General features: G+C 41.4%; 3 protein-coding genes across 5 annotated transcripts; 2 read left to right on the top strand and 1 right to left on the bottom strand.

Moving 5' to 3' along the window:
- Positions 1-150: 150 nt before the first annotated feature.
- OLAH (oleoyl-ACP hydrolase) lies at positions 151-11,288 on the top strand (the record flags this gene model as incomplete). Its single annotated transcript, XM_084212649.1, has 7 exons — positions 151-178; positions 6,168-6,299; positions 7,940-8,078; positions 8,664-8,763; positions 9,787-9,956; positions 10,837-10,922; positions 11,158-11,288. The coding sequence occupies exons 2-7, from the start codon at positions 6,170-6,172 to the stop codon at positions 11,286-11,288; spliced, it is 756 nt and encodes a 251-aa protein (XP_084068775.1). The 5' UTR covers positions 151-178; positions 6,168-6,169.
- Positions 11,289-11,769: 481 nt separating this feature from the next.
- On the bottom strand, positions 11,770-19,993 carry ACBD7 (acyl-CoA binding domain containing 7). Its single transcript, XM_084202451.1, has 4 exons — positions 19,880-19,993; positions 12,192-12,309; positions 12,026-12,088; positions 11,770-11,938 (listed from the first exon to the last, which is right to left on the bottom strand). Exons 1-4 carry the CDS (start codon positions 19,889-19,891, stop codon positions 11,865-11,867), a joined length of 267 nt encoding a protein of 88 aa, XP_084058577.1. The 5' UTR covers positions 19,892-19,993; the 3' UTR covers positions 11,770-11,864.
- Positions 19,994-21,354: 1,361 nt separating this feature from the next.
- Positions 21,355-24,638, top strand: RPP38 (ribonuclease P/MRP subunit p38). 3 transcript variants are annotated; one of them, XM_084206895.1, is made up of 2 exons: positions 21,355-21,412; positions 23,641-24,638. In XM_084206895.1, exon 2 carries the CDS (start codon positions 23,668-23,670, stop codon positions 24,514-24,516), a length of 849 nt encoding a protein of 282 aa, XP_084063021.1. In that variant the 5' UTR covers positions 21,355-21,412; positions 23,641-23,667; the 3' UTR covers positions 24,517-24,638. The 3 variants fall into 3 exon arrangements, with proteins under 3 accessions (XP_084063021.1, XP_084063022.1, XP_084063023.1); XM_084206896.1 differs by lacking the exon at positions 21,355-21,412 and adding an exon at positions 21,486-21,723; XM_084206897.1 differs by lacking the exon at positions 21,355-21,412 and adding an exon at positions 21,644-21,770.
- The last annotated feature ends 2,215 nt before the right edge of the window (positions 24,639-26,853 follow it).

The raw sequence follows: 26,853 nt of genomic DNA on the forward strand, positions 1-26,853 counted from the left end.
GAGGCCGGCGGTGGAGATAAAAGGGCAGCGTGAAGTAGGGCAGGGGTCCTGACTCCCTCGAGGGGCAGACGGGCTCCGCAGAGAGACCTGGGCTAATCGGAGGGCTGGGCAGTCGCCACTGTGTGAAGTTTTATAAGGGCAAGTGCCGGTCTGCGCCTGAGAGAGGGTAATTCTGGACGTACGTACAGACTGGGGAACGAGAGGCTGGAGACCTCCTTTCCATCCACCTGGAGTTCCTGGTTGATGGAAAGTTGGATATAAATCAGCGGTGCCCTGGCAGGCAGGAGGGCCCGCCGTGTCCTGGGGGGCATCAGGCCCAGCATCGCCAGTCGGGCAGGAGAGGGCATTGTCCCGCTCCTCTCTGCCTCACCTCGATGCTGGGGGCAGTTCTGGGTGCTACAATACAAAAAAGGCATTAAACTATTAGAGAGCTTCCAAAGGAGGGCTACGAAAATAGTCAAGGTCTAGAGGGGAAGCCACATGGGGAGCAGCAGAGATCACTTGGTCAGTTCAGCCTGGGGGAGACTGAGGGGAGACCTCACTGCAGTTACAACTTAATCGTGAGGGGAAGCAGAGGGGCAGACACTGATCTCTGGGGTGCACAGTGACAGGAAACAAGGGAATGGCCTGAGCTTGTGTCAGGAGAGGTTTAGGCTGGATATTAGGAAAAGGTTTTTACCCAGGGAGTGGTTGGGCGCTGGAGCAGGTTGCCCAGAAACCTGCTCATGGCACCAAGCCTGCTAGAATTCAAGAAGTATTTGGAAGATGCTCTCAGGCACGTGGTGTGATTCTTGGGATGTCCTGCGTAGGGTCAGGAGTTGGACTTCAGTGATCCTTAGAACTCAGTGTCTGTGACATGGGGAGAAAGCGCACCTGGGGCTGCACTAGAGGCAGGGGCTCTTCACAGCTGCTGTCCCTCACCTGCTGTGCCTTTAACTCCTGGGGTGTCCTTGGCCGGACTGAGACCAGGTGCAAGCCCTGGCTGGCCCGGGAGACTCCTTGCCCATGGTAAGTGCCCCAACTGCTTTGTGGGTGGGCAGTAGCACAGGAATCTGCAAGGGTGTTTCTGTGGAGCAGGTCTGGGCTGATGGGTTTCCGTGCCACCTGTTAAAATTTTATGTGGGATAAATGCTTGTGGGATGTGACTTGCCGCTCCACAGGAGTAAGAGTAAGCAGTAGCCAGAGTGATTGGGTGGCATTTGGAGCAGTTTTCACATGCTGGAGCAAACATTTCACCCCATGGTGAAGCACCACAGGTACTGGGAGGGCATGTGAGGCCCAGTGTAGTACACAAAGTCCTACAAGGAACGACTGAGGGAGCTGGGGTTGTTTAGCCTGGAGAAGAGGAGACTCAGAGGTGGCATTGTCACTCTCCACAACTTCCTGAAAGGTGGTTGTGGTCAGGTGAGGGTCAGTCTCTTTCTCCAGGCAACACCTGACAGAGCCACAGGATGCAGTCTTAAGCTGCACCAAGGGAAATACAGGTTGGATATTAAGAAAAAGTTTTATATAGAAAGGGTGATAAAGTATTGGAATGGTTTGTCTGGGGAGGTGGTGGAGTCATCATCTCTTGATGTGCTTTAAAAAAGACTGGATGTGGCACTTGGAGCCATGGTTTAGTTAAGATGTTAGGGCTGGGTTGGACTCAATGATCTTGAAGGTCTCTTCCAAACTAGTGATTGTGTGACTTCTTTCCTCTTTGCATCTGCAGCAGTGGCACCTTCTGTTTGTTTTTGTTACACTCTGTCTTTGCTGCCAAAATGGCTTCCTATTACCTACTGTTGTGGTTTAACTCCATCCAGCAACCAAGCCCCATGCAACAACCGTTCACTCACTCACCTACCAGTGGGATCAGGGAAGAGGTCAGATGAGTAAAAGTTAGAAATCTTGTGGGTAGGGAAAGCAAAAGCTGCACAGAAAAGCAAATCAAAACAAGGAATTAATTTGTTATTTCCCATGGTCAGGTGTTCAGCCATCCCAAGGAAGGTAGAGCTCTGTCACGTGTAACATCTGCTTGGGAAGACAAACACCCATCACTTAAAACATCCCCCCATTCCACCTTATTCCCTTCACTTTATATACTGATCTCCTCCTGAAGCCTATAGTGCTGCATGGGGCTGTTTTTGACCCAAGAGCAAGACTCAGCATTTGGTCTTCTTGAATCTCCTACCATTAGCCTTGGGCCATTGATCCACCCAGTCCAGATCCCTCTGCAGAGCCTTTCTGACGTCCAGCACATCAACCTCCCACTCAGCTTGGTGTTGTCTGAGAATTTACCGAGGGTGCACTCAATCCCCTCATCCAGATTATCAATACAGGTACTAAACAGGAGGCTGCAATCTCCCAATTCATTTTTTTCCCTTGAGATGGTAATTATCTTTCCACATTGATGTCTTTCCTCTTGATTGTTGAGCTACTTACCTAGCGCCATCCCTGTGCACCTGCCTTTCTCTCCAGTTTTGTCTCTCTTACCTTTCACAATTCAACTCTATGGACTGCTTTAGAGCTCTTCCTCTCAATTGAATGATTTCCTCAAACATCTGAGCAAAGGCTAGGTGGTAGTCCCAGAACTAGGATGGCAGCAGTAGTAGTAGAAAAGGAGGGGAGATTATGCTGCTCCTTGTTTTTGAAACATCCATATGGTCTGTATATTTGGCAGTTTCAACGCCCTGGAAGGTCCAAGTAGTAAAGTCCATGTTGAGAATGCGTGTTGTGTGACTTTAATATTTATTTCAATAAGTTTGCATTTGTGATGCTTTGAGTTTATCAGATGCAAGTGTTCCACAAATAAGTTTCTCTGTAATAATGTCCTAGATTTTTTGTCAAGAAGAAGTAAAGGGATGAGAACACAGCTTTCTGGAGGACATGATTTCAGTTGGTAATGACACAAAGTTTTTTTCATCAGCAGCTTTTAGATGTTAGCAATGACATTAACCAGTTTCAAATATAGTGTGCTAAAAATGTAGCCTTGAGAGATATGTTATTCGGAACAATATGACTAATAAGATGGATATGCTCCATACTTTTTTCACCATTAATTTATAGCATCTAGGTATAAAGACAAAGGATTTTCTGAAGTCTTTATTTTTCAAGAAGCAAACATTACTATTTTTCTGAACTCAGGAGCTACTGAGATATGGCTTCCCACTTTTTTTTTTTTCCCTGTGGTTTATGCATTTTGCTGTCTCTTAAATGGAAGATCACACCACTGCTTTTGCTGAGTAAAAAAGCTTTTAGGGATATAAATCCACAAACCTCAAAAACATGTAATAAATATTACAGTGCATGTAACAGATGTGTTTTTTCTCTAACTGGACACCTCTTTTCATAAACCTGTAATTTTCCAGAAAGTTTAAATACTTACCCTGAAAAACATATTTTTAAATTTTTTAAAGGATTATTTGAATAATGAATGTAGCCAAATGTGTATGATCCAGTAATATGTAAGGTACTGATACAGATGCAGAAATAAAATTGCAACTGTGTTACAATTTTTAGAACAGAGACATTGGTATCTATCAGTTATACATACTGTGTTTCTCTTGTGAAGATAAAATCAGTAGAGGATTACACTGCCTAACTGTCCTACAGCCTGACAGCTTTGTTATTACAGGATTGCAGATACCAAGTGGTCAATACCCAGCCAGGTGTCTCAGATACATGCCTAGCTGTAAGCAATCCAGCAGCTTTGATAACAGACTCCATACCTACCATGAAGTTGATCATTTGAATCCCAGGCTCACTATTCCACTTCTGTGCTTATTGCTGGGAGGTGAATAGACTACCTTAAATCTAAATTTTATGAGTGAACTTGGATCTACTTGCCACCTGGGAAAGGGTTGTTTTTTCCCTGGCTTCCAGAATCTGCAGGGTGGGGCTGTTGGTCCACTTGTCCTAGCAGCTGGTCAGTGTGAAAGCAGTTTTGTTGTCACTTGTGTTGTGCTTTTCAATTAATACTTGTCCCCCTCCTATAAGATGGTGCCATGACAATAAATAAAGCTCATGTAAAAAGTTCATCATGCCCTGAAAGCCTGTCTCAAAAACATGTTTGAAAAGTCATCCAGAATTTCTTTGGTAATGGACCACATCTGGGTCAATTTTTAATTCTGTTGTATTACAAGGATATCGAAATACTGAAGTGAGTGTGGCACATTTCCCTGTGATTGTGACTGGAGTGGGTGGTGTACAGGAGAGTCTGAGATAATTGGTTTTGTCTTAGGAGGGGAGTGCCAAATGAAGATGTCTTCACCTGCCTAATAGAAGGGTGGGCAGAGCCCGGCTCTTCTTGGCTGTACTCAGGAAAAAGACAGAAGGCTTGTGGATACAAGGGACAACAAGCACATAGATAGGAAAGTATCCTCACTATGAGCCATGATTGAACACTGGAACATGGTTACCAAGGGAGATTGTAGAGTCTCCATCCTTGGAGATACTCAACACCTAACGAGAGAAGATTTGAACTATATGATCTCTAGAAGTCCCCTTCAGCCTAAGTTGTTCTGTGATTTAAATGATGGCTCTTTCCGTCTTTTATACAGCTCTCTATCAGACTAGAATTTTATTTTCTGCTTATTCTAAATGTGAAGAGAAAAATGACAGGAAATACTTTCTTAAAATCCAGTGTTTTTTTTTTTTTACTGTGTGAGCCATTTCTTTGCTGATAGTTCAAGAAACATTGTTTTTGATTGTGAACGCTCCAAAGTAGATTTTTCTGCCATTAATTCATCAGAGCACGCATCTAGCTTTAAATTTATAGGGAATACAATAAAAGCTTGTTTCTCTTGAAAAGCTTACAAGCTAGGAAAATCTTGATTTTGCAGAAAAATTCTTATGTATCCTCTCTTTGTTATAATAGGGTCAAAGTTAGAGCTCAAGTATAAGGCGAGTAGGTGGAAGTAGATGAAAATATAAAGACAATTTAGAAATAATAATAATTTTTTTAAAATTGCTGTCTTGTCTTGTAAAAAGATGAGAAAAAAGACATTTCCCTTACCAGATATGCTTAGATTTCAAATAAATTGAGATTCAACTGTACTCCAAAGAAGATTATGTATTAATGTAATAGTTCTTTCTTGTTTGTGGCCTTTTCTTTTTGTGAATGAAAAATAGATTGTCTGAATGTATCTTTCAAACCAGTAAGACAGACTCTGCAGGTTCTTTGTTTCAGGGAGAGTTGTAAAATAATCCTTAAAGGCAAATTACTCTATTAGGTTAGCACAGATGTATATTTGCATCCAAACTTTGGGGCTGTATATGTAATATCAGCCTGCACCTGTCTAGCTGGATGAAAGATCATAAAAGGCTCCTTTCATTTTCAACAGGGGGATGGTGAGACTGATGTAGGTGAAAACTACAGGATTAGTTTACAGCTTGAGAAACAATGTGCTCTTACTACATAGCTATGTAGTTGCTAGTGCTGAGTAAAAGATTGGGGTAGAGCATTATGCTCCAAGAACTGGGAAGGGACAGATTGTCTCATCAGCACCATGATCAGACACAGCTGGTGACAACTCTGCATCTCAGTTACAGCTTTGACTTAGGTTACTCTCTGAGCCACTAAAACCAAAAAAGGGATTCATTCTTCATGCATCAGATAGTGGAGCTGTGCAACTCATTGCAAGAGGATGTCATGGATGCCAACTGTTCAAGAGGAGGCTGGAAAAATACATGAAAGAGTAATTCATAGATGTTTTATATATATAAAGAAACTACATCCTACTGTGGCTTTGACATCTATTTTATCACTGTGATAGAGAGAACATTGAACTAGGTGGTCCTTATGTTTTCTAGGTTCTTCAGATGGACCTTTTATTTTTCTGTATATCCTAAAAGCCTATGGTTTTAAATGGTCTTCCTTAAATCCCTTAACAATTTATTTTGCTGCTTGTAATGTTTGTTGTGGTCAGTGACTGAGGAAATATTAACTAAGGGTCTTGCCCAATGCTATTCTACCATCATTTATAAAAGCAGAACTGTTTCACAGTGTTGCAGGAAGATGATCTCATATCTAGCAGATAGTTGTAACACAAGCAGTTTTGATGGCAGAGACTATTGCACCCTGTTGTTTCAATTTAGACTTAATTTACTCTAATTTTCCTATATCTGAAGAGTCTTGTTCTAGAATGATGGTGGGTTTTTTTGGTTGTTTTTGTTTTGTTTTTTTTAAGAAATGGAAAAGCTGGTCGCTTGTGTAAAAAAAAAGCCAGATGCTGTTTGTAGACTGATTTGCTTTCCATGGGCTGGAAGTGGAACTTCACAACTTGCTCCATGGGGTAGACTCTTCAACGACTCAATTGAAGGTTAGTAATTTTGTAGCTGCAGTAGAAGTTAAGCAATTCTGAAATACACATTAGCCACATCTTTTAAATTGAATATAATAGTCTTGAAAGCACCACAATCTTTATCTAATATATCTTCTCCAGAAAGGAAGGAACTAGCATTCATTAGGAACTAGCATTTGCACTAGGGTACATTTTCTGTACCACCTTGAATCAAGTTATATTTGGTTGGGTAAAAAAATTATATCCTCCAAACTACATTTCACAAGAATATAGTATACTTGACTGCTTCAGAAACTACTGGTATGATTCAGGAAAAGAATTGCGCTGAATATTGTTGATAAGCCAGTCTTCAGCAAGGTTAACAGTGAAGATACGAGAACTATTTTTAATTTTGAGAGGCTGCAGAGTATCTCTTATCCAGTATTCGTACTTCTTGTATCAAAACTGAAATTTAATCTATGAATTTTGTAACAGTGAAATGATGTTTAGTTACACTAGGATGTAATTCTCATTGCTCACAAGATATATCAGCACTAAAAAGCTCCATTGCTTGACCTATTTGAAGAGGAACCAAGGCCATTTTCCAAATCTTCCACAAGGAAAAAAATAATTTCATATTCATTAGTATTGCCATTGCAGTTTTACCAGTCCTCTAAATGCAAGTATACTTTCTGGTAAGCAGCTGCACGCTGAATTTTCCTTGAAATAAGGGGAAAAAACAAAAAAGAAGAAAGAAAAAAAATTTTGTCCACTGGAACTACTTCCAAGAAAGTTACTAAGGAAATGGCCTAGGGCCAACTGCAGATGCAGATGAATAAAGTCAGGGCACAGCATGTTCTTTACGGGATGGTTTCTGCAGAAAGTATAGAAGATGCAAACTTTTCTGTACTGGTATTTATGGTATTAGGTTGTGGTTTAGTCTGTCTCTTCTAGAAGAGTCTGCATCTGACCCTTTACTTCTACATAACTAGCAGTATGAATGATGTCAAGGAGATTTGAAAAAAATCAACTTTTTTCCTCTGATCTATTCATTCCTTACTTTCACTAAACAGTGAGAGGAAAATCCTCAATTTTGAAAGGAAAATAGTCAAGGCATGTAAATTTCCTTCTCTAAAATATAAATAACTATAAATGTAACTATAAATACAAATATCCACCAATTTGCGCTATGATTCCCCATTTTCCAATGTGCAGTGCTGAAGAGCTGACAAAGAAGAAAACGGGGATTGTACAATTCTGATATAGTTTCACTTTGTAAAATATATCCTTGAAAGGATATATTTTATGCAACCCTCAAACTTACTACTACTGAAATTAATGAATTTGTGGTTGTTATTAGAACTTAGGACAATAAAGTTGCTTTCAAATCTCACCTGAAATCAGGATCTTGTGGATTCTGACCCGGGGCATTTATTCATCAGATCAGCTGGAGGGGCAGCATTTGAGACTAAAGGAAGGGTGGAAACCTGATCTCTTGCAGGATTAAATCACAGTAGCAGCAATAGCAAGCAAGTGCATAGGATCAGCTGTAAGAAGGATTAATTAAAATAGTATGTATATTCTGCAGAATAATTTAAAAACTTAATTAAAATTATTTTACTGTATCTATTTGAAATAACTATAATTCTTTTCCCTCCCTTCTGTCACCTCCTCTGCAGTGTTCTGTATAAGGCTTCCTGGAAGAGAAACTCGTCTTGAAGAGCCTTTTGCAAAAGACATGACAAGTGTAGTTAATGAAATTACAAGCGTTTTGTTAAAAGAACTGAGAGAAAAGCCATTTGCATTTTTTGGTCACAGGTAAAAATATATACATTTTTAGATACCTTGGTGAAGGAGCTTCTATTGCTGAGCTCTAGGAGTAGAGAAATACTTGTTCTTATTTGAAAACCTTTAGGAAAAATATGCTTCTGCAAGGATCGTCTGTCACGTCATCCTAAAACATGCAGTTGCTCTCGAAGATTCTGGTTATTTATTTATACCTTCAGGTGCAACATCTGAGCATGTGTTTCTAATCAATTATAACTGCATTTGTTGTTAATATTTGTGCCAGTGCTTGATCTATATGAATGCAGGGGGTGAACCATTCATGAAACACAGATTTTAAAGATTGTTGTGTCCCAAGTATACAAAATAACTGTTCTTATTGAAAATTAAGGAGACTATTAAAAGAAAGAGAATATGAAAAGGTCTTATTTGCAAAATAAGACTGTGTAGGAATATACTTCATGTCATAAACTAATATAATTATGATCTGCATGTCATATACTGTTTCAGAAATTGTTCAAGATAGCCAGTTAGCTCTGAAATGAAAATTATGTTTATATTTTTCAGGTTTTATGTATGTTTTTACTTACTTTGCTTTAATTTTTTGTTTTGCTGCAGTTTTGGAACTTACATGAGTTTTGCTGTTGCACTTCATCTGAAAGAAAAGTACGGACTGGAGCCAGTCCATCTTTTCATGTCAGCAGCACATGCCCCAAATGTAAGCTACAGAATCATTAACATTATGAAATAGAACCATAAATTAGCAACTAAGAGTAAGAATAATATTTTACAGTATGATATGCAGAGTAGTTTTAATAAAAAAAACAAATCAACGTTTCTTCAGAGTTTGTGAAGTGAAAAGTATTCTGAAGTTGATGCAGAATACATAATATTCACTGCTGCTAACTTAGCCTTCAGGGGAACAATCTCCTTAAACTAATGCTGGAACTAATTAATGCTTAAACTAACTAATCCTTAAACGAAACTTTTTTGAATATTCTGTTATTTAGTTTGGCCATTAGCTTAACACTCAAAAATAATCAAACCAAAATTCTAAGTGGTCCTCCTTACTGTGTAATGTGTGAAGTGACTGTCTTTACCAAGTCCTTCATAAATCTGCTGCATCAGCTCTCAATACATTTGTCCAATTTTTTTTCTCTCTCCTCATTCTTTGTAGGATTTTAATCAGTGTTTTTCTGAGGTTCTGCTTGTTCTGCTAGTCTTTCTCAGAAAAAACAGTAGTGAAGTGGCATTTTTCCAGTCCTGTCCTAAGTCAGCATTTGCTATTTCTGTTCTTCAGTTTCTAAGGCTTAGCAGTCCTGAGTATGAGCTAGTGATTCATGGAAGCAATTGTTATTCCCAAAAATTTCCATAATCAGTTGGTCTCTTCAGTCCTACATTAGCCAGGTTTATGTCCAGTGCTAGGTTTTTCTTTCTCTTAGATTATTTTACTAGTTGTATTTCAATAGTAAGAGTCAAGCTTGAACAAAATAATATTAACAGTTATTTGTCTGTATAAATTTCAGAAGTACAGATACTTGGCTCACTCATAGTTTGTAATTCTAGTAAGCACAGACTACTAACCCTTTCCTTGAAGTGTTCTCTGTGAATGTGAAATGAATCAGCCATCATATTCTGGACATGGAAAATTATTGTACTTTTTACTAAAATAATTTTAATAAAAAGGTTACTCAAAGTATATTATATACAACATCTGATCTGTTTTGCTTGGTACTGACAGTCTGCAGCATATCTTGCTGTCAAAAGCATAGTCCTACCTGATGGACACAACGACCTTCTTGCAATTATGGAGATTCTAGGAGGAAATTTTGAGCTTCCACATGATGAAAATGTTTGGAGAGAGACAGCGCTTACTTTCAAAGAAGATGCTAAACTTTTTCAGACATGTTCGTAAGTTTTACAGCTTTGTATTACTTCTGCATTTGTAGTTTACATTTTTACTTCTGTCTGATCATGTTAAGTTTTCTTTTTTCTTTCCTAGTAACTTGTTCTTATTTCTGTTATAAAAGGAATAAGAAACAGTAAACATATTTTTTTCTTTGTGTGCTTTTCTATTTGTTTTCTGGTATTTAAGCCCTAGATGAAACACTGAGTACTGCAGCAACCACAAGTGTTACTGCAGTACTGAACCTGTCATGGCAGAATTACAGATCTACCTACGATCTAAAGTTAGCAGCTACTAAAAGAGAACATTCTCATGTCTTTTATTGCTTTCTGAGGTTAACAACCTCAGCTCATCATGCTTCAGGTACACTGCATTCAGCCTCCAGATCCAAGGTCCTCTCACCTAACTAGAAAAAACAATCCCTGTGTTCTGGGCACCCAGACAGCAACCTAACTGTCCCCACATTACATGACAGCTCACGTAGCTGAGTGGTTAAGGCTTCTTACCCTGGCAAAAACAAGGACACTTTTGGATGTGTCCTTTTGGTTTTAGGAATCTGACACTGAAAGATGCTGAAATGTTAGAACTTGTATATAAGTAGGTAACATCATTATTTATTGTAGGTGAGAATTTTTATTGCAGGTTGAAGCTCTTTTTTCCCCCTAACTATTGGGTCAGTCTTTCTTTACAATTTTATATCTAATTGCAGTAGGGTAAGGAGCTAAGAAACTTCCAGAGTATTTTCTTCTCCTGATGTTCAGTATAATCTAACTCCTGAAATTTGTTAAGTTTTGGAGAAGAACAAAAAACCTTTTTTGTGTGTGGAAGCAAACTCCAAATATACGTATCTTATGGAATGTTTTATGACTACTTTTATGTTCACAGATTTGAGAAGACAGAAATGAATATCCCCTTCTCCTGTGATATTACCTATTTTTGTGGGTCTGATGATAAAATATATGATGCAAAAGGTACTTTGCTTAAATGGTTTTCCTCTTATACTTACACATTTTCTTGTTGCATTACACTCAATTAATTAGAGTTTTCTAGAGTCTGCCTCCTTCTCAAATCAACAGAGCAGTTTAAATATATGAACCAAAAAGTTGATATGGGATTTAAAATAATTATTAAATTCTAGCTTTGAAATAGTTATACAAAATGATCACAATAGTTGACATTTCTCTGACACTTCAAATATCTTTTTAGGTTGGCGAGAACTAACGAGTGGAGATACTTCCTTTTATGAGCTTCCTGGGGATCACCTTTATCTGCTGAAACCATCTAATGAAAGCTTCTTGATAAAACACATCACAAGAAGCATAGAAAATGGTCTATGAGTATTTTCCTCAATTTTAATAGCAGAATATGTAAGGTTAGTCCACAGCAATTTGTAATAAGTCACTTGTTTCTCTACATTGCATGCACTCATGCCTCAAAGTTGTTCTCTTCCTTCTCTGTAATCCTTTATAAGGGTGATTTTTCCTGATGTTTTGAAAACAAACATTGGCTTTTGGTCTTAAAAAAGGTTTAATCTTTTCCTTCTTCTCTTGCACGTGTACAAACTCTTCACTTTATTCCATAACCCTGTTTGCAAAAAAATTACGTCTATGTTATTCTACTGTTAGAGCTTGTCTGTTTGTCTGCTCCTGTCAAAATGCTAAATATAATTTAATACCCCAAAAAATCCATAATTCTCACAGAAAGCTTCATTTATTCATTTCAAATTTATTTAGATTAATATACAAGCTAAAAATAGATTATATATGTAAATACCCTTTACAGTCAAACAGCTTATGCTTAAAAGATATTAGTGTCACACCTCACAATAAGGAGTTAGTATTGCATTTTGCTCAACAGAGTTAGTTCATTAGCTACTGAAGAGTTAAATATTAGTAAGAATTATTTTGAATATTCTAGATCCCATATTTTTCTACCATTGCTCTTGCTTTAGAGATATAGGCATTCATGGCATCCTCCTTTGATAAACCTGCAAAGGAAAGTAGGAGTTATTATCTTTTTTCATTTGTCATCCTATAAACTTGACTACAGAATGTAAATTTAATTGGTGTAACACCTTTTTTCATGTTCCATGCCTCCCATTTGGCTTTGCCTTTCAAATCTAGCATTCCCGGACATTCTGCCAAAATAAATGCATAGCTTTGGTTATCATGCAGATTTACATCACATTAGATTAATTTTATCAAGATATGTGAGTAAATGTGAAGTATATATAGTAATACCAATATTAATATCTCCAACAGTAGCCTGTTTGTAGAGTCCATATAGTTCCTTCAGTTCTTCATCAGTTGGTCTTGTTTTTAATTTTTTTACGTCTTCTGCAGCACCATCAAAGTCAGCCTGATGAAAGAACAGAAAGGGTTCTCCTCTCAAGGGGTGTTTTTAAAACATGAGTTATAAGTCATACAGTAGTATCATTAGATATTTTCAATTACTCACTTGAGTTTAGCAATCAGACAAGGCTTTTTCCTATGAAAGAAGCTTCATACATGTGTACATTGCTAGAAAGGGATATAGGCTTGTATGGATGATAGGGCAGCCTCTACAATTTATGTGGTGTATATATCTTTTACAGTCACACTGCAGATATGAAGCCATTCACTGAACTTTACATCTCACAGTAACCTCTGAATTGTTTTGACCTTGCCTACACTGTGTTGGCTCAAGTGGTAGAGCTCAAATCCCCTCTGAGTGGTACTACCCAATTCACCCTCCATTTCCTCTGCTCTGCTGACAGGGAAGTAGGTGACCAACAGCTGGCACAGAGGTACCTCATGGAGATGAGCTACTGCCAGGACCACCTTCCACAGCCATCTCTGAAACACAGGAGAGCACCACAGTAAAGTGTAATATTACTCCTTTCATCTCTGTCAATCACACACTCACATCAACCTGAGGCTGTAGCCATTCTCGCTATAAAGCAGGTCTCAGGCTAAGGTTTGGAGTTTGGTTTCGTGCCCAGAACATTTCGAAGAGAGACAGATTTTGTAAAGTAACTACAGACCATCAGGTTACCACACTATTCTAATGAAGAATGATGCAAGCACTTTAACATACTATATGCTGGTTTCAACAATTATTTTAGCTTTTGAGTTGGATCTGCATTTACAGAAGCACAGTATATTCTGCACAAATATTTAAAATGTACAAAACCAGCACATTGGTTTTGCATGGCCTGGTTTTTGGTAGTGGGGCGGGGGGGGATACAAGGGTGGCTTCCATGAGAAGCTGCCAGAAGCTTCCAATATGTCCAGCAGAGCCAGTTCCTGGTGGCTCCAAAGATGGATGTGCTGCTGGGCAAGGCCAGGCCGATTAGCAATGGTGGTAACACCTCTGTGGTAACAGATGTAAGGAGGAAAATGAACAAGAAGTGGTTGCCCAGTTGTAACCACGGCCAGAGAAGAGCAGAGGGAGAAGGTGAGAGGAGCAGCCCTGCAGACACCAGGGCAGCGCAGGAGGGGCAGGAGGGGCTCCAAGAGGAGCAGCCCTGCAGACACCAGGGCAGCGCAGGAGGGGCAGGAGGGGCTCCGAGAGGAGCAGCCCTGCAGACACCAGGGCAGCGCAGGAGGGGCAGGAGGGGCTCCAAGAGGAGCAGCCCTGCAGACACCAGGGCAGCGCAGGAGGGGCCGGAGGGGCTCCGGGCGCTGGGGCCGAGATTCCCTCAGGCCGTGGTGCGGGCCCGGCTGCAGCAGCTGTGCCCCGGCAGCCCATGGAGGGCCGTGGGGATGCAGGGATCCACCACAGCCCCTGGAGGAGCCTGGGAGGAGGCTGTGATCCGGGGGGAGACCCGTGGAGAGAGGGGCCCTGCTCCCAGGCTGGAGCAGCCTGTCCTTGGAGGACTGCACCCCATGGAGGAGTGACCCCCACCGCAGCAGTCTGGGGAGGACTGCTCCCCATGGGATGGACTCGCGCTGCAGCAGGTCCCAGGGAGCTGCTGCTCGTGAGATGAGCTCAGGTTGGAGAGGTTCACTGAGAACTGTCTCCTGTGCCACCCCACGGTGCAGCAGGGGGACGACTCCTGTCCTTGAGCAGCAGGAGGAGCCACGGGTAATGAACTGACCACAACCCCCATTCCCTGTCCCCTTGCACTGCTGGGGTACGGGGTAGAGCTGAGAAGGGAGGAAGGTGTTTATAAGGGCTCATTTTACTTCTCATTATCCTGCTCTGATTTTGTTAGTAATAAATTAACCTTATGTCTCTAAGTTGAGCCTATTTTGCCTTGATGGTTTTTGATGAGCGATCTCTCTCCTGGTCCTTATTTCAACCCAACCCATGAACTGTTTGTTAAATTTACTCTCCTCTGTCCAGCTGCAGAAGAGACTGAGTGAGTGGCTTTGGTGGGTACCTGGCATCTAGCCAGAATCAACACACTACTTCAGCTTAAAAGTTTGTGTAAAAGTCAGCAATGATTTTCAGCATGAGTACTGTGGCTCTGTTTACATCACTGAGATCCTGGCATTAACTCAGAAGTCTCAGAAGTCTGTGCTTCCCTTTCCCTTTAGTTACAGGAAAGATTTGATTTTTTTTTTTTTTAAAGAAAACCTAATGCATGTTTGTCTCCTTAATTGATGCCTTTCTCCTTGGCAAGTGACTGTGCTGGGTGGATCAGGTGATGGAAATAAGCAAATATGAATGAGATCTAGGTTCACTACAGCATTCTGTATTTAAACAGAGAGAAAGTACAAGAGAAAGGTTATTTCTTTTTTAAAAATTGAGGGAAAAATGAGTAGTAATTTAATTAGAATGATGTTCAAGCATTTTTCCTCACAGAAAGGCCCCTCCCTGGAATCATGAAACTACACATTCATTGCTGTAAGGACATGCCAGCTGGTGGCTGCATTAAGTCAGGAACAGCTGGCAAAATAGGGTAAGGATGGTTAGCTGAGTGCACTGCAGCTTCCTGCATAGAAACTTGGTCACTACCACCAAGTGAGTCACCTCTGTCTCCTGAGATGGAATTCACTTTCTATTTTGGTCTGGAAATTTAGTTTGGCTAATGAGATTTGCCAGATACAAACTTCTGAGGAATTTCTGATTTTTTGCAAATTTTGAATTGCTGTATGAAACCCACAAAGGGAAAGCACAAGCCTTCTAAGAACAGAAGTGCTTGCCACAGGAAGATGTGCATCTGTAACAGCAATGTTGCAACAAGGAACAGCAGGCATGGAGGTGCATTTAAAAGGAATGTTTAAAAAAATAAATCATGATGTATGATTAAAAAGGCATTCTAGCTCCCTGCAAAAAAGCAATTAAATCCTGAGTATTCTTTAAACTGCAGTTGTAAATTCACAGAACATTAGATGGAAAGGATTCATGAGGACAATACACATCTCTAGGTCTGTCAGTTCATAGCACCCTTGAAGTGAAATGAAAGGAAAAAACCAAAGTCCTGCAGCAATGCAGATGCTTTTTAATAAATCATCTTCCAACTCCGTGAGAACCTCAGTGCTTGCATAAATGACAAGCAGAAGTGTCTGGGAGATTCCCTCCAATGCCTCCCTGAACCAAATATCCAGTAGTGGATGGAGGAGTACAGAGAAGAATTGGTGTGCTAAAATTGAAAATGATTGTTTTAAGTTTCAGAAGTGCTGCTGTTCTATTTTGAATATAACAACTCTGAGAATTAGGCAGATTCCAACTGCCATTTGTCTTCTTAATGATCTGACACTTGGTCATTCAATAAAGTATATGATTTTCTGCACTAAATTCTAAATTACTTCCAAATTATATTTTTAAATCTAAAACTTTATATACTGAAACATGTAATTACTTTTGTCGTTTGCTCCTGTTTTAATAAAAATAATTCTCAATGCTACTAAAATGCAACTATACCATAGAACCCAGAAAAACATGAAGCTTTAAGTCCAACTTTTTGTGTCTGATTTCTTTTAAGAACACTGTAGATTTATTTTTTTTACCAACCAAGCATTTGAGAGTGCTGCAAAACAAATACAGGATTTTTCTAGAATAAAAAACCAAAAGGCTCAGAATACATTCATATGCTATGTATATATGTTATTTGTAATTTAGATAAACCAAAACTGTGTGCTCTAGACTACATATAAAAGCTGAATCAATAATGTTGAAATGGCCTTACAGTATCCCTTCTCAGGTTTGTAATTTTTTTTGTAATATTAATATTTGCTTTCATGAAAGTCTTGACATTTTTTTCTTCTTATGCTGTATTGTCTCTTGGTCTCCTTCTGCACAGCAACTGTACCTGGATTTGTTACAACCACCTGAAATGCTTCAACAAGTTCAGACGTTAAGCTCAGTTTTAATTTTTCACCAAAAATTGCTGAGGCCATAGTAAGTAATTAAATAACACAATTCTTCTTTCAGCGGCAAACCCAAAATGGTGAACCCATGTGTTTGGGGCCAGGAAGTCACAGCAGCACAGGCAGAGAATTTGGGGTTTGGGACAGAAGCTCCTTGCCCTGTGTCTTATGCACAGCCTGAGTGCCTTCATCCTGGGAGCAGGGAGGGGACAGACACGCTGCCACCAGCAGGAGTCTGAAATCGCAGTCCCTGTGAGACTGCTCGTAGGGCTTTTTTTGACAGTCAGATGCCTTATCCTTCCATGAAAACAGGCCTGTTCCACTTTGTGCTCCCTTTGGAGAAGAGGCAAGGACGTGGGGATTGCAGAGGAACTCACATGTTCTGAATTTACATCCCAGCCTACCCCTGAGTCACTCCAGCCGTGCCATGCTGCTGTGCAGCGCTCCAGGCACTGCAGCATTAGGATATGAGTGCGTTTTGTACTGAGGTAGCAAGGCAAGTCTAATTATACAAAAACTCCTATGCACTAACAATGTTTTTAGTAGATGTACAGCATTTATAATGGAGAAGCATTTAACGAGGGGAAACAAAATTAGCAATGCAAACTACCTTACCAAGGAATTAAAAATAGTGGCTCAAAGAAACTGGACCTGTACTTATTTGATGCTCCTCAAAACAAAGCATTTAAAGCCACACTATTGGAACAGATGTATAAAAAGGGATGGACATTCACTTACGAAAATAAATGTGATGACCTACTGCTCAAGGGTTTTTTTATAGGTACAGTTTTATTAAAATAAATATTTCATTATTAATCCAAATATCAGAAATGTGACATTCTTGACTATAACTATGACTGACTCCTCCATTACAGAAACATCTTAATATTATCCACACATATGCAAACAAAAGTAGGAGTCTGTTACCTGTAAGATTTAAAATTTGTATCAATAATAAACCATAACTAGGTTGCCACATTGTTTAAAGTTTAAATAAATTACTACTGCATGTGAGCTTCTGCCAGCACTAATGTACAAGGACCATTCAAATCTGTGGAAATCTTTCACAAGTCTGGAATTGTTTTCTGATCTAAACTTTTGTCCTGGTTTTGTCTGGGATATGGTAAATTTTCTCCCTAGTACCTGGTACAGTGCAGTGTTTTGGATGCAGGATGAGAATAATGTGTTGGTAAGACACTGATGTTTTGGTTGTTGCTGAGTAGTGCTTGCACTGAGCCAAGGACTTTCCAGTATCTCATGCTCTGAACGTGAGGAGCTGCACAAGAATCTGGGGAAGGGGGGAATACCTCTGGGAGAGCTGAGCAAACTGGCCAAAGGGATATTCCACACCACAGAACATCCACGCCCAGTGAAGAAACTGGGAGGAGTCGGCCAAGAGGGACTGATTGCTGCTCAGGGATGGGCTTGGCCTTGGTCAGTGGGTAGTGAGCAGTCGTACTGTGCATCACATGCTTCTCCTGTGTTTAACTGCACATGTTCCCTCTCTCTCTCTTATTACTACTATCACAGTATTACATCTTTTAAAAAAAATTATTAAACTACTCTTATCTCAGCCCATGAATTTTTGCTTCCTCCCCCCTCTCCTCACTGCCAATTCTCCTCCCCATCCCACTGTAGGCAAAGGGGGTGAGCAAGTGACTGCATGGTACTTATTTGCTGGGTAGTGTTAAACCATGACAACTTCACAGTACGAATGAACCAGAAGCCCTGTTCAATTGTGCAAGACAAAAGATAAAAAAATAAGTTAAGGAAATCATTAAGTTAATAACATTATTTTCCTATAATTTTATTCTATTTGCATCTATAGGCAAGTATCACAAGACAGTTTAAAGATTTGCAAAGGCATATCTTACAGAACAAGAAAGGTGCAGAAGTGAAATCTAAATACAGAACTTTTTGTTCTTTATCCCCCTCGAGCTAATCATTCTGCACACTGTTGCTTAGGATTTGCCTGCTTACACAATATACTTATGAGCAGCCTGTAAAAATATAATTTCCTTTTAATAATGCGTCAATAAAATTCCCTTTAACTCCTCAAATAAAAAGCATAAAAATATATACAGACATAAACATATATACATGCCTTAAAGATAAAAGCACAAATTATCAGGCCATTATCAGACACTTTATCAGGCATTTTTGCAAAGAAAAAAAGCTTGAATGAATTCTTCATTTACAGCAGAATATTTTACCAGTTTGCAAACCTTATAAATATTTTACAACCTCACTAAAGAGAAGATTATTTTATTCATTTGTCCTCATTCCCATATAGCTAGATTCAGTAAATGTATGGATATGGTTGGTAACTGTCAACCAAACCAATGTGGACAGACAAGCTCTATTATGTCTAACGCAGAATGTGTACGGCATCTTAAAATTTCAACCACTGATTTTTATGTGAAAGTGTAACTGTATACAGCTATGGAACAGCATATTATACTGCATTCAGCTCTTTCTTATCATAATTTATGGCTTAATCATCAGGCTAATAAATTCACTTGCTAGACTGAGTTTAAGGCAGAATGAAACAAGCTGTAATTTCAGCAATTATTAATTATGCAAAGGTGGTGTTATGTTTGGGATTTAGCAGTTTTGACCCACTGAAGAAAGAGATTTCTTCTTAGCTGTAGCACAGCACAATGCAACCTCTGTGCTATTCAGCATAATTGCAGCTCAGAAGAAAATTGCTAAGCTGCTGGCAGTGCACTCCCTGCATCTAGGTCAGAGCATTGTGCTGCTCAGTCTTTGTAAAATGCACACTAACTAAGCTGAGACAGACATAATGAGACAGGGATAGAAGAGCTTGCAAATCTTGAAAGTGAAAGGGATAATAGGAAAGCCTAAAGAAGAAAATCAGCTTAATCTATCAGGACATGGCCAAGACAAGGGAAGTATTCATAGTTTCCCACAAAAGTAGGAGGCTAAAAGCCAGCAATAAAGATAATTTCCTCAATAAAGATAATTTCCTCAAATGTTTAATTTCCCAGCTATTTAAAGCTACCATCAGAAAGTACATAACAGGAAGCTCTCTCTAGCCAGAAGGTAAGAAAGTAGAAGCTCTCCTACCAAAACACAAACCTATCAAAATGTAGCAGTCCAAAGATGCATACATCCTAAAAAATACACACAACTTCCTTAAAAATTATTTACGTTCCTCAAATGCACATATAACACAGTCACAGTGTTAGAAGTTTCCCTCCTCCTTTAACAGCTCCAAGCAACCAATTAGGTCCTAAAAACGTAAGTATGTACCTGCCCTTCCATGTCTAACTCAGTCCTAGCAAACTCAGATGCACACCTCAAGAAACATAATTCATGCATACACTGAACAGGTAAAATTACGTGACCCATGAAAAAAAAATCCAAAATATTACATGACCCATGAAACAGGTCAAATTAACCAGCTTGCTTCTCATCCTCCACTTGTGAAAAGGAATGCACTCTTTAACCTCCAAGGGTTTAGGCAGATTTCCCTTGCCACAAGGTAACCTTGATTTTGCAGTAAAAATCCTATGCGGAAGAAATGCCACAGTCTCCAGCACGGCATCACACAGACGCGCAGCGCATCCCTCTCCTCTCGCCTCTGTCTCCCCAGACGCAGAAGCGCGTACCTGAAGAGTCATGATGCTGCGGGGATGCGCAGGGAACGGCCTCGCTCCTTCTCCGGCGGGGACGCGGCGCGTCTGCCAGTCGGCTCCGGTGGCGCTGGGACGGTCCCCGTGACCTCAGCCCGGCAGCGGAGCAGCGCCGGCAGCACACGGGGACTCGCTGCCGCCGCGCCCCTCGGCACCCGCCGCGCCAACTGAGCAGGACCAGCGCCGGGAAGGGGCGGTGGGGCAGGGAGCACTAAGCCCCCAGCGGTTTCCGCTGAAAGCCTGAGCTCCAGCCATACCACTGAGGATTAGGCCGCCAGGCTGAGAGCAGTGATACAGAAAGATTCGCAAGCCGTTTGCTTGACAAAGGAATTTCTTGAGTGATTTGAACTGCAATCAGTTATTGGAAATGTTCCTTCTGCCGCAGTCCCGACCCATGTCCATGTCCAGCCAAGCTGGGACCTCGCATCCTTCAGCTGCAGCTCTGAAAAACACGTGGGTCACCCCAAGGGTACCTCACACAAGTGGCTACGCGCACAAAATACACTGTGAATGCTGGTTTTTAATTTGGCCTACAAAGCACAGAATAAAAAATTTATTAAATTTATTGATAAACTACCCTGCAAGTGTAACCACTGAAGAAAAAAAAATCCATCCCTCCTGTATCAATGAATTATTTATATTCATGCACTATACACTTCTGTACATCATTCCCTAAGCATAGTTGGATCTATGGTAGGTAGTTCTGCATTTCTTGACACGCAAACTTCCATAAAACCATGCCAAAAAAGTAATTTGAGGGGAAACAAGTCCTGGTTAAATTAAATCAGGAATTAACAAGGAAACAATCAAAATAAATATAAGTAAAAAGGAGATTAAAAAAAGGGAAACATTTCTGTAGTACCGGTGCCCTAGCAAAGAAGCTCTGTTCTTTCAGGGCCAAGAATCTGCGCTGAACCATGCTGTGCACTACAGAGAATGTGGAAAATGAACGCATTTGTGAAAGGCTGAAGGCAGATGGCGGGAAACACTGAATGGAACCACTCCTTACCTGTCACCTTGGTCACAGCACACAATGTCCATGCACAGCACGGCTCATACTACACTGCAGCGAGGGACCGCCCTGTGGCTGTGAAGTCCCTAGGAAGCACCTGGTGACCTGGCCCTGACTGCGCTAGCTGACATGACTAAGCAGGTCTGCCATCGCCTACGCGCTAGTTTTCAGAAGCGCTCGAGTCCTGGGAGCGCCAGTAGTGAGGCTAAGGAGAGACCCACCAAGGGCAGGCCGCCGGCACCAGGCGCTTTATGGCCGCTTCGCCATGCGGCCTTGAGCGCAGCGCGGGCACCGCCCGCGGAGCCGCCACAGCGCCACCCGCCCGAGCGGCACCGGCGGGCGCCCGGGCCCCTCCTGCTCGGCCCGCTCCGGACACCGCCCCGCCGCGGCCGGGGGCGGAGCGGGGCCGGGGGCAGGGCGGGGCCAAAGCGGGGCCGGAGGCGGAGCGGGGCCGGGCTGCGTCCCGCGGCGTGTTCCTGGAGCGCGGGACGGCCGAGGTAAGGCCGGCTTGGCGCCGGCGGGCGCGGGGCAGCTGCGGCCTGGGCCCCGCCGTCGGGCAGCTGGAGCCCGCTCCGCTCCCCGGGCCGGGCCGCAGTGCTCGGCGGGCGAGCGGCGGCGGCGACCCGCGATGTGGCGGCTCGGGGAGAGCGTGCTGCTGTCTCGGCGGAGCCCCCGGCCCACAGGGAGGCGGCGGCGGCCGCAGTGCGTGTGCCGGGGCCGTGCTTAGCCCGCGTTTCCCTGGTGCCAGGAGCTGGAGGAGCGCGCGGGGCGCTCCGCAGCGGAAGCGCTGGGCAGGCTCCTGGCGGAGGTGGGCGCGGACGGCGTTTCTGCGAGCTCCCTTCCGCCGGAAGCGAGGTGGAGGAGCTGTGTTCCTTTATTCACTCGTTGATCTGTTTCCTTACTCCTGCACGCTTGTTTTCCTCAGGAGTGCCCATTTTGAAAAGAAAATGGCATCTTTGAACTGTGAACATGTTCCATGGTTTTTGTTTTTTTTTTTTTATTGTGTCGCTGATTCTGCTTGTCAAAGGTCATCAGAGCATCCCTAATTGAAAGCTTTTAAAAGTGATAACCCAGAGCTCATTTTTTTAAAAAACAATTACAAGCTTTCATGTTAACTCAGTCACACGTAAGAATTCTTATGGTCATTTCCATTTTGTAGTTGTGTTCACTTTTTGTTTGTTGCTACTGTGATGGTAAGCAAAGGGGATTAGATAACTGCACGAATGATAGCTCCATGAAGGACTAATAGGTTAAGTAGGCACATCTTTATCCTTACATCCCAGATGCAATCTTTCTGGGTGCTTGGGAGCTGAGGGAATGCCAGCCCTGTGTTCCCCAGCTGGTTTCTCCAGTTTCCACTGTTGGAAGCAGATAACTGGATTGGATGGACCATCGCTGAGGTGCCCGTGGCATTTCATACATGATTCTGAGAGTTCTCAAGAGTGCCCCGGTGTTTTTTTTTGTATTTTGGAATTCTCAGTTTTACTGTTCTCTGAAAATGCCTTCAGTGGTTTCGACTTTCATTCACACTGCAATGATACAACTCTCTTTAAGGTGGAACCAGAGACCATCCTGAGTTGGACAGAATTCACAAGGATTATCAAATCCAACTCCTGGCCTTTCCAGTCCAACTTGTGGACTGCCCCCAGAATCACACCATGTGCATCTTTCTCCTGGTGTCCTCCAGACTAGAGTTTAACTGAGTGAAAATCTATCCAGATGGATGTTGCTTGATGGCAGTACACTTGGGTGAAGATGGTATTTGTATTTTATATCAAGGTAGTTCACTACCAGTACACAAAAAACTGGTATGACTAGCAAAATGGTATCTTTTGGGTGGCAGCTTTTAGGTGTTCATGAGCTGTACATAAATGCAATCTGTGTGCCTGCCTGGGTAACCAGGAGACGTAGGAGGGAGTCATGTCATGGTTCCCCTCATTAGAAACCTGAGCTGAGCTTGCCTGTGCAACAATGAAGCTGGTACTAGTTCCCAAGCAGGAACACAGCATGGGGGCTTTGCAGTTTACCAGGGACTGTCATCAGGCCTGACCTCATGTCTTCATTGCTACTCTGGGCTAGATCAATCACAGCAAGAAGAATTACACTTTCTCTGCTCCTCTTCAGTTTTTCTCACCCCTGAAGGCATTTTCCAGGTGACACAAAAGACTCCTGAGCTTTTGGAGTCTTGTAGGGGATTGCTTTCCTTCCCTGAAAGCATAAACTGTTAAAGAGCCTGCAAGGTTTTATCATACCTTCCAAATACAAGAAAACACAAGGCATGGACTGAAGATTGAAAAAAAAGATTTCTAAAATTCCTAAATGAATCCAGGAACTTGTTTCATGTTTTGATTTTTTGCCTTTTTTCCCCCTCCTATGTCATGGGGGAGCAATGCAGCTGTACAAGTGAAAATGGAGTGGTCCTTCAACCTGTGATTCTTGGGATAGGTTGTTGTGGGTTTTTTTACATCTCTAATACCTCCAGCTGCTTTTGTTCAGCTTTAGAAGAGTCTGTTGTCACTGCTGTTGCCATTCTGTCCTGTCCAGCTTTTTTTATTTATTAAAAAAAACCCAGCTCCACACCTGCCCTGTGGAAGATGTGTAAGGTTGATACATACCAGTATCACTGACATGCAGTGTTTCTCTTCTGTATTCTCAGAACTTCTGGTAACAATGTCCACAGCAGACAGTACAGTATTTGAACTAATGTTTTGCTCTTTCTTCTTAGGGTGACAAAACACAGAACCGCCTCAGGATGTCTGTAATTCAGCAAGGCACGGCAACACTTCGGAAAGCAAAGAAAACCACTGTAAAAACGTGTCTAGATAACCCCTTTGTTTTCCAATGGAAAACCATAGATGGAGAAGATATGCATTTTATACTAGAGACCTTAGAAGAAAGGATTAAACATATTGGACTTAAAAAGATTGAGAGTCCAAGAAAGAAAAAACGTTCCCTTACAAAAAAACAAACAGAAAGAAACTGTGATGCTGGCACCAATGATTTCCCTAAAGAGGAAGCAGAAAGCCACCAGCAAAAACCAGGATGGACTGACCTAAGTATCAGAAGACAGCTTGCTATTGGAGTTAACGAAGTTACAAAAGCATTGGAAAAAAATGAACTTCTTCTCTTGCTGGTGTGCAAGTCTGCCAAACCTGCCATGATCACGTCGCACCTGATCGAGCTGAGCGCGAGCCGCGCCACGCCGGCTGGGCAGGTGCCGCGGCTCAGCGAGACCATCGCGCCCCTGCTTGGCTTAACGTCCATCTTAGCACTCGGCTTCAAAAAGCAGTCTGACAAGTTCACTGAGGCAGTAGCAGCAATAATTCCAAAGATACCGGCTTTGGAAGTGCCGTGGTTTCAGCACAGAACTGAAGAATCCATGGCTTACGCAGATACAGATTCTTCAGAAAGTCTGGAACCCGAAGAGCTCGCAGACGTGCTGGGGGATAAGCTCACAAGTCAGAAGCGGAAGCATACGGAAAGCAATCGGCCTGATCTTTCACATGTAATTTTGCAGCCTTTGAAAATCAAGAAACTTGTCCCAAATCCCAACAAGATAAAGAAACCACCTCGCAAAAAGAAAAAGGCTTTTTCAGCATAACTGAGTTTGGTTCTTTCTATTAAACAGATTTTTAAATGCAGGATGGAGTACAGTTCTAACAGTTCTTTTAGGCTTTACAGTGTAAAGGTCTTGAATACAAGGTGAACTTCATGTTGCATTTGGCTGAGGTACTTTCTGCTTTAATAAAAAATATTGCTCAGACTTGAGTGTTAGTCTTTACTGGGGGTAAATATTTTCATTTGCAGCTGGAGATCAGAGTTAAAGCCGGTAATGAACATGCCAAAGTAATTTTAAGACATAATTTATACTTCTTTGGAATGAATACAAAGCATTAAATGAACTTTGTCTTTTTACACAGATGAACATGCTTTAAGCAAAAGAGATTTAAGTATAATTACTCAAACAAATAAATACCAAAAGTGAAAGTTTATTTAAACAAAGGTCCATGCCAGTATAAGTCTTTTAAAGCTGGGTTCAAGTAAATAGCACAGGCAGACTTCCCTTTTGAACTCTTATTATAGTTTGTTCTGCTGAACAACTTGTTTTTGGTCACAAATGTATGCAGACTTGGGTTCCACCTGATACCTGGTGCATGGTATGCTGAAGGAAAAGCTATTTCCAAAATACAAATCCAAATTACTACTGCTGCGGTATTTAAAAAAAATACTTCCATATGCAAACTATTAACACATATCCTGTGAGAAAATGTAAACCTAAACTCCATTAGATCTCTAAATGAAATCTAACATTACTTCCCAGGAAATTGACATAAGCCATATACTTTTTTATATAAAGTAGATTAGAACTGTAACTGCTACAAGACTGAAAATGTAATTTCTGAGGTTCCTTTAATTTTACAGGGAGAAAATGAACAATTTTCTAATGAGGGAGTTGGGTGGCAGGAAGGAAGGGAAATAGCACTGCAATTCAGGCAATCAACAGCCTAGGAATTCACTTGTAGAAGAAAGCATAAAATACCTTAACTGAGTAACTTTTGTTGTTCCTTAAAAGGTAAAATTTACATTATTTTTCAGAGATTTGTTAATCCAGACTTTCACTGCCATCCAATAGCTCATCTGTATTTTGAATTTATTTAGAGATTACTTTAGTTCATGATACCAACTACGAAGGCAGGCAGTAGCAATGAGCAGTGATTGTGTAGTCATGATGCTCCTTGAAGTTTAAACACAGCATTTAAATGCTACAATTTTTGTCCAGGTCTGAGGGTTCAAGAAGAGGTGAGATTTCTTTGCCTTGCTTCACAGTCCTTTATACAAGTCCTTTTTTCTGGATTTCTGAGTGCATAAAACTTGGAAGGCATGCTAGCACTAGTGTGTTTCATTCCCAGGCTGGCTAACCATAGCATAATAGTCATAGCATCTAGACAGAGCATAAGGATTAGCTTTGGTAAAGAACATAAGCACAGCAATCATCTTTCAAGCACTTCACTGCCTGGCCAGGTCTATCTTTGTCTTCATGGATTTGGATTCCCTCTGCAGATAGGAAGTTACTTTGGAAAAGAAAGATGTTTAAAAAGCCAGGTGCAAAAGGTGGTAGAGCAAGCTTTACATTTGCCAAGCCTTTGCAAACACCTATTAGGTTCTGAGGAGTCTTACCTTCATAGCAGGACTAATGCACACAGGTTCAATCTTGGAAACAAGTGAAGGGTCTCTCCTATTGAGCTCCTGACAGTGGCCCCAGACAGATCACACAGATATTCACCTTTTGTTTAGTACTTGCTTAGGAAGTCAAAGTGAGTTGCCACAATTTTCACCTCCGGAGTCTTATTTATGTAGGTGCAAGCTGGGACACTTTGAAGATTCAAGTCCTCTTGATGCTGTGATACTTCAGCAAAACACTACAAGTGAAGAGCACTCAGCAGGGACAGAAGAGGCCATGCTTAACACACACAAGTTCATGAAGAGAACTCTTCAAGAGCTGCCCCAACACTCAGACTTAGATGCCTGCTTCCTTCATGCTCTGGTTGATAAATTTTCTCTCTCAGCTACAGCACTGCACAGCTTGTACAGGACCATGTCTCTGCCCTCCAGCGCCCTAGTGAACATGCAGAGGGAGCCAGACAAGACAGAGGTTTATCCCCTGGATTCAGAAGCAAATGGCACTATTTTACTAGAAGAGAGCACAAGACTGGCCATGCTCCTTCCTTCATGTGCCCTAACCTGAAGATTTAGGCAAAAGCCAGGCTGCAGGAAACCCACGTTCAAGTCTTGTCTTCTACCTGGACATACTTGGTCCTATCATGGCCTCAGTTTTACAAAGGATAATACTTGGGAGGATCTGCTTTCTGATTTCAGAGGAGAAAAGAAATCATCTGCCTAACATTTCTTCCACTTACAATTTTTTGAGGGGAAGGAA

The sequence above is a fragment of the Fringilla coelebs genome (assembly GCF_963513975.1).
Source record: "Fringilla coelebs genome assembly, chromosome: 1".
In the NCBI taxonomy this organism is placed as follows: domain Eukaryota; kingdom Metazoa; phylum Chordata; class Aves; order Passeriformes; family Fringillidae; genus Fringilla; species Fringilla coelebs.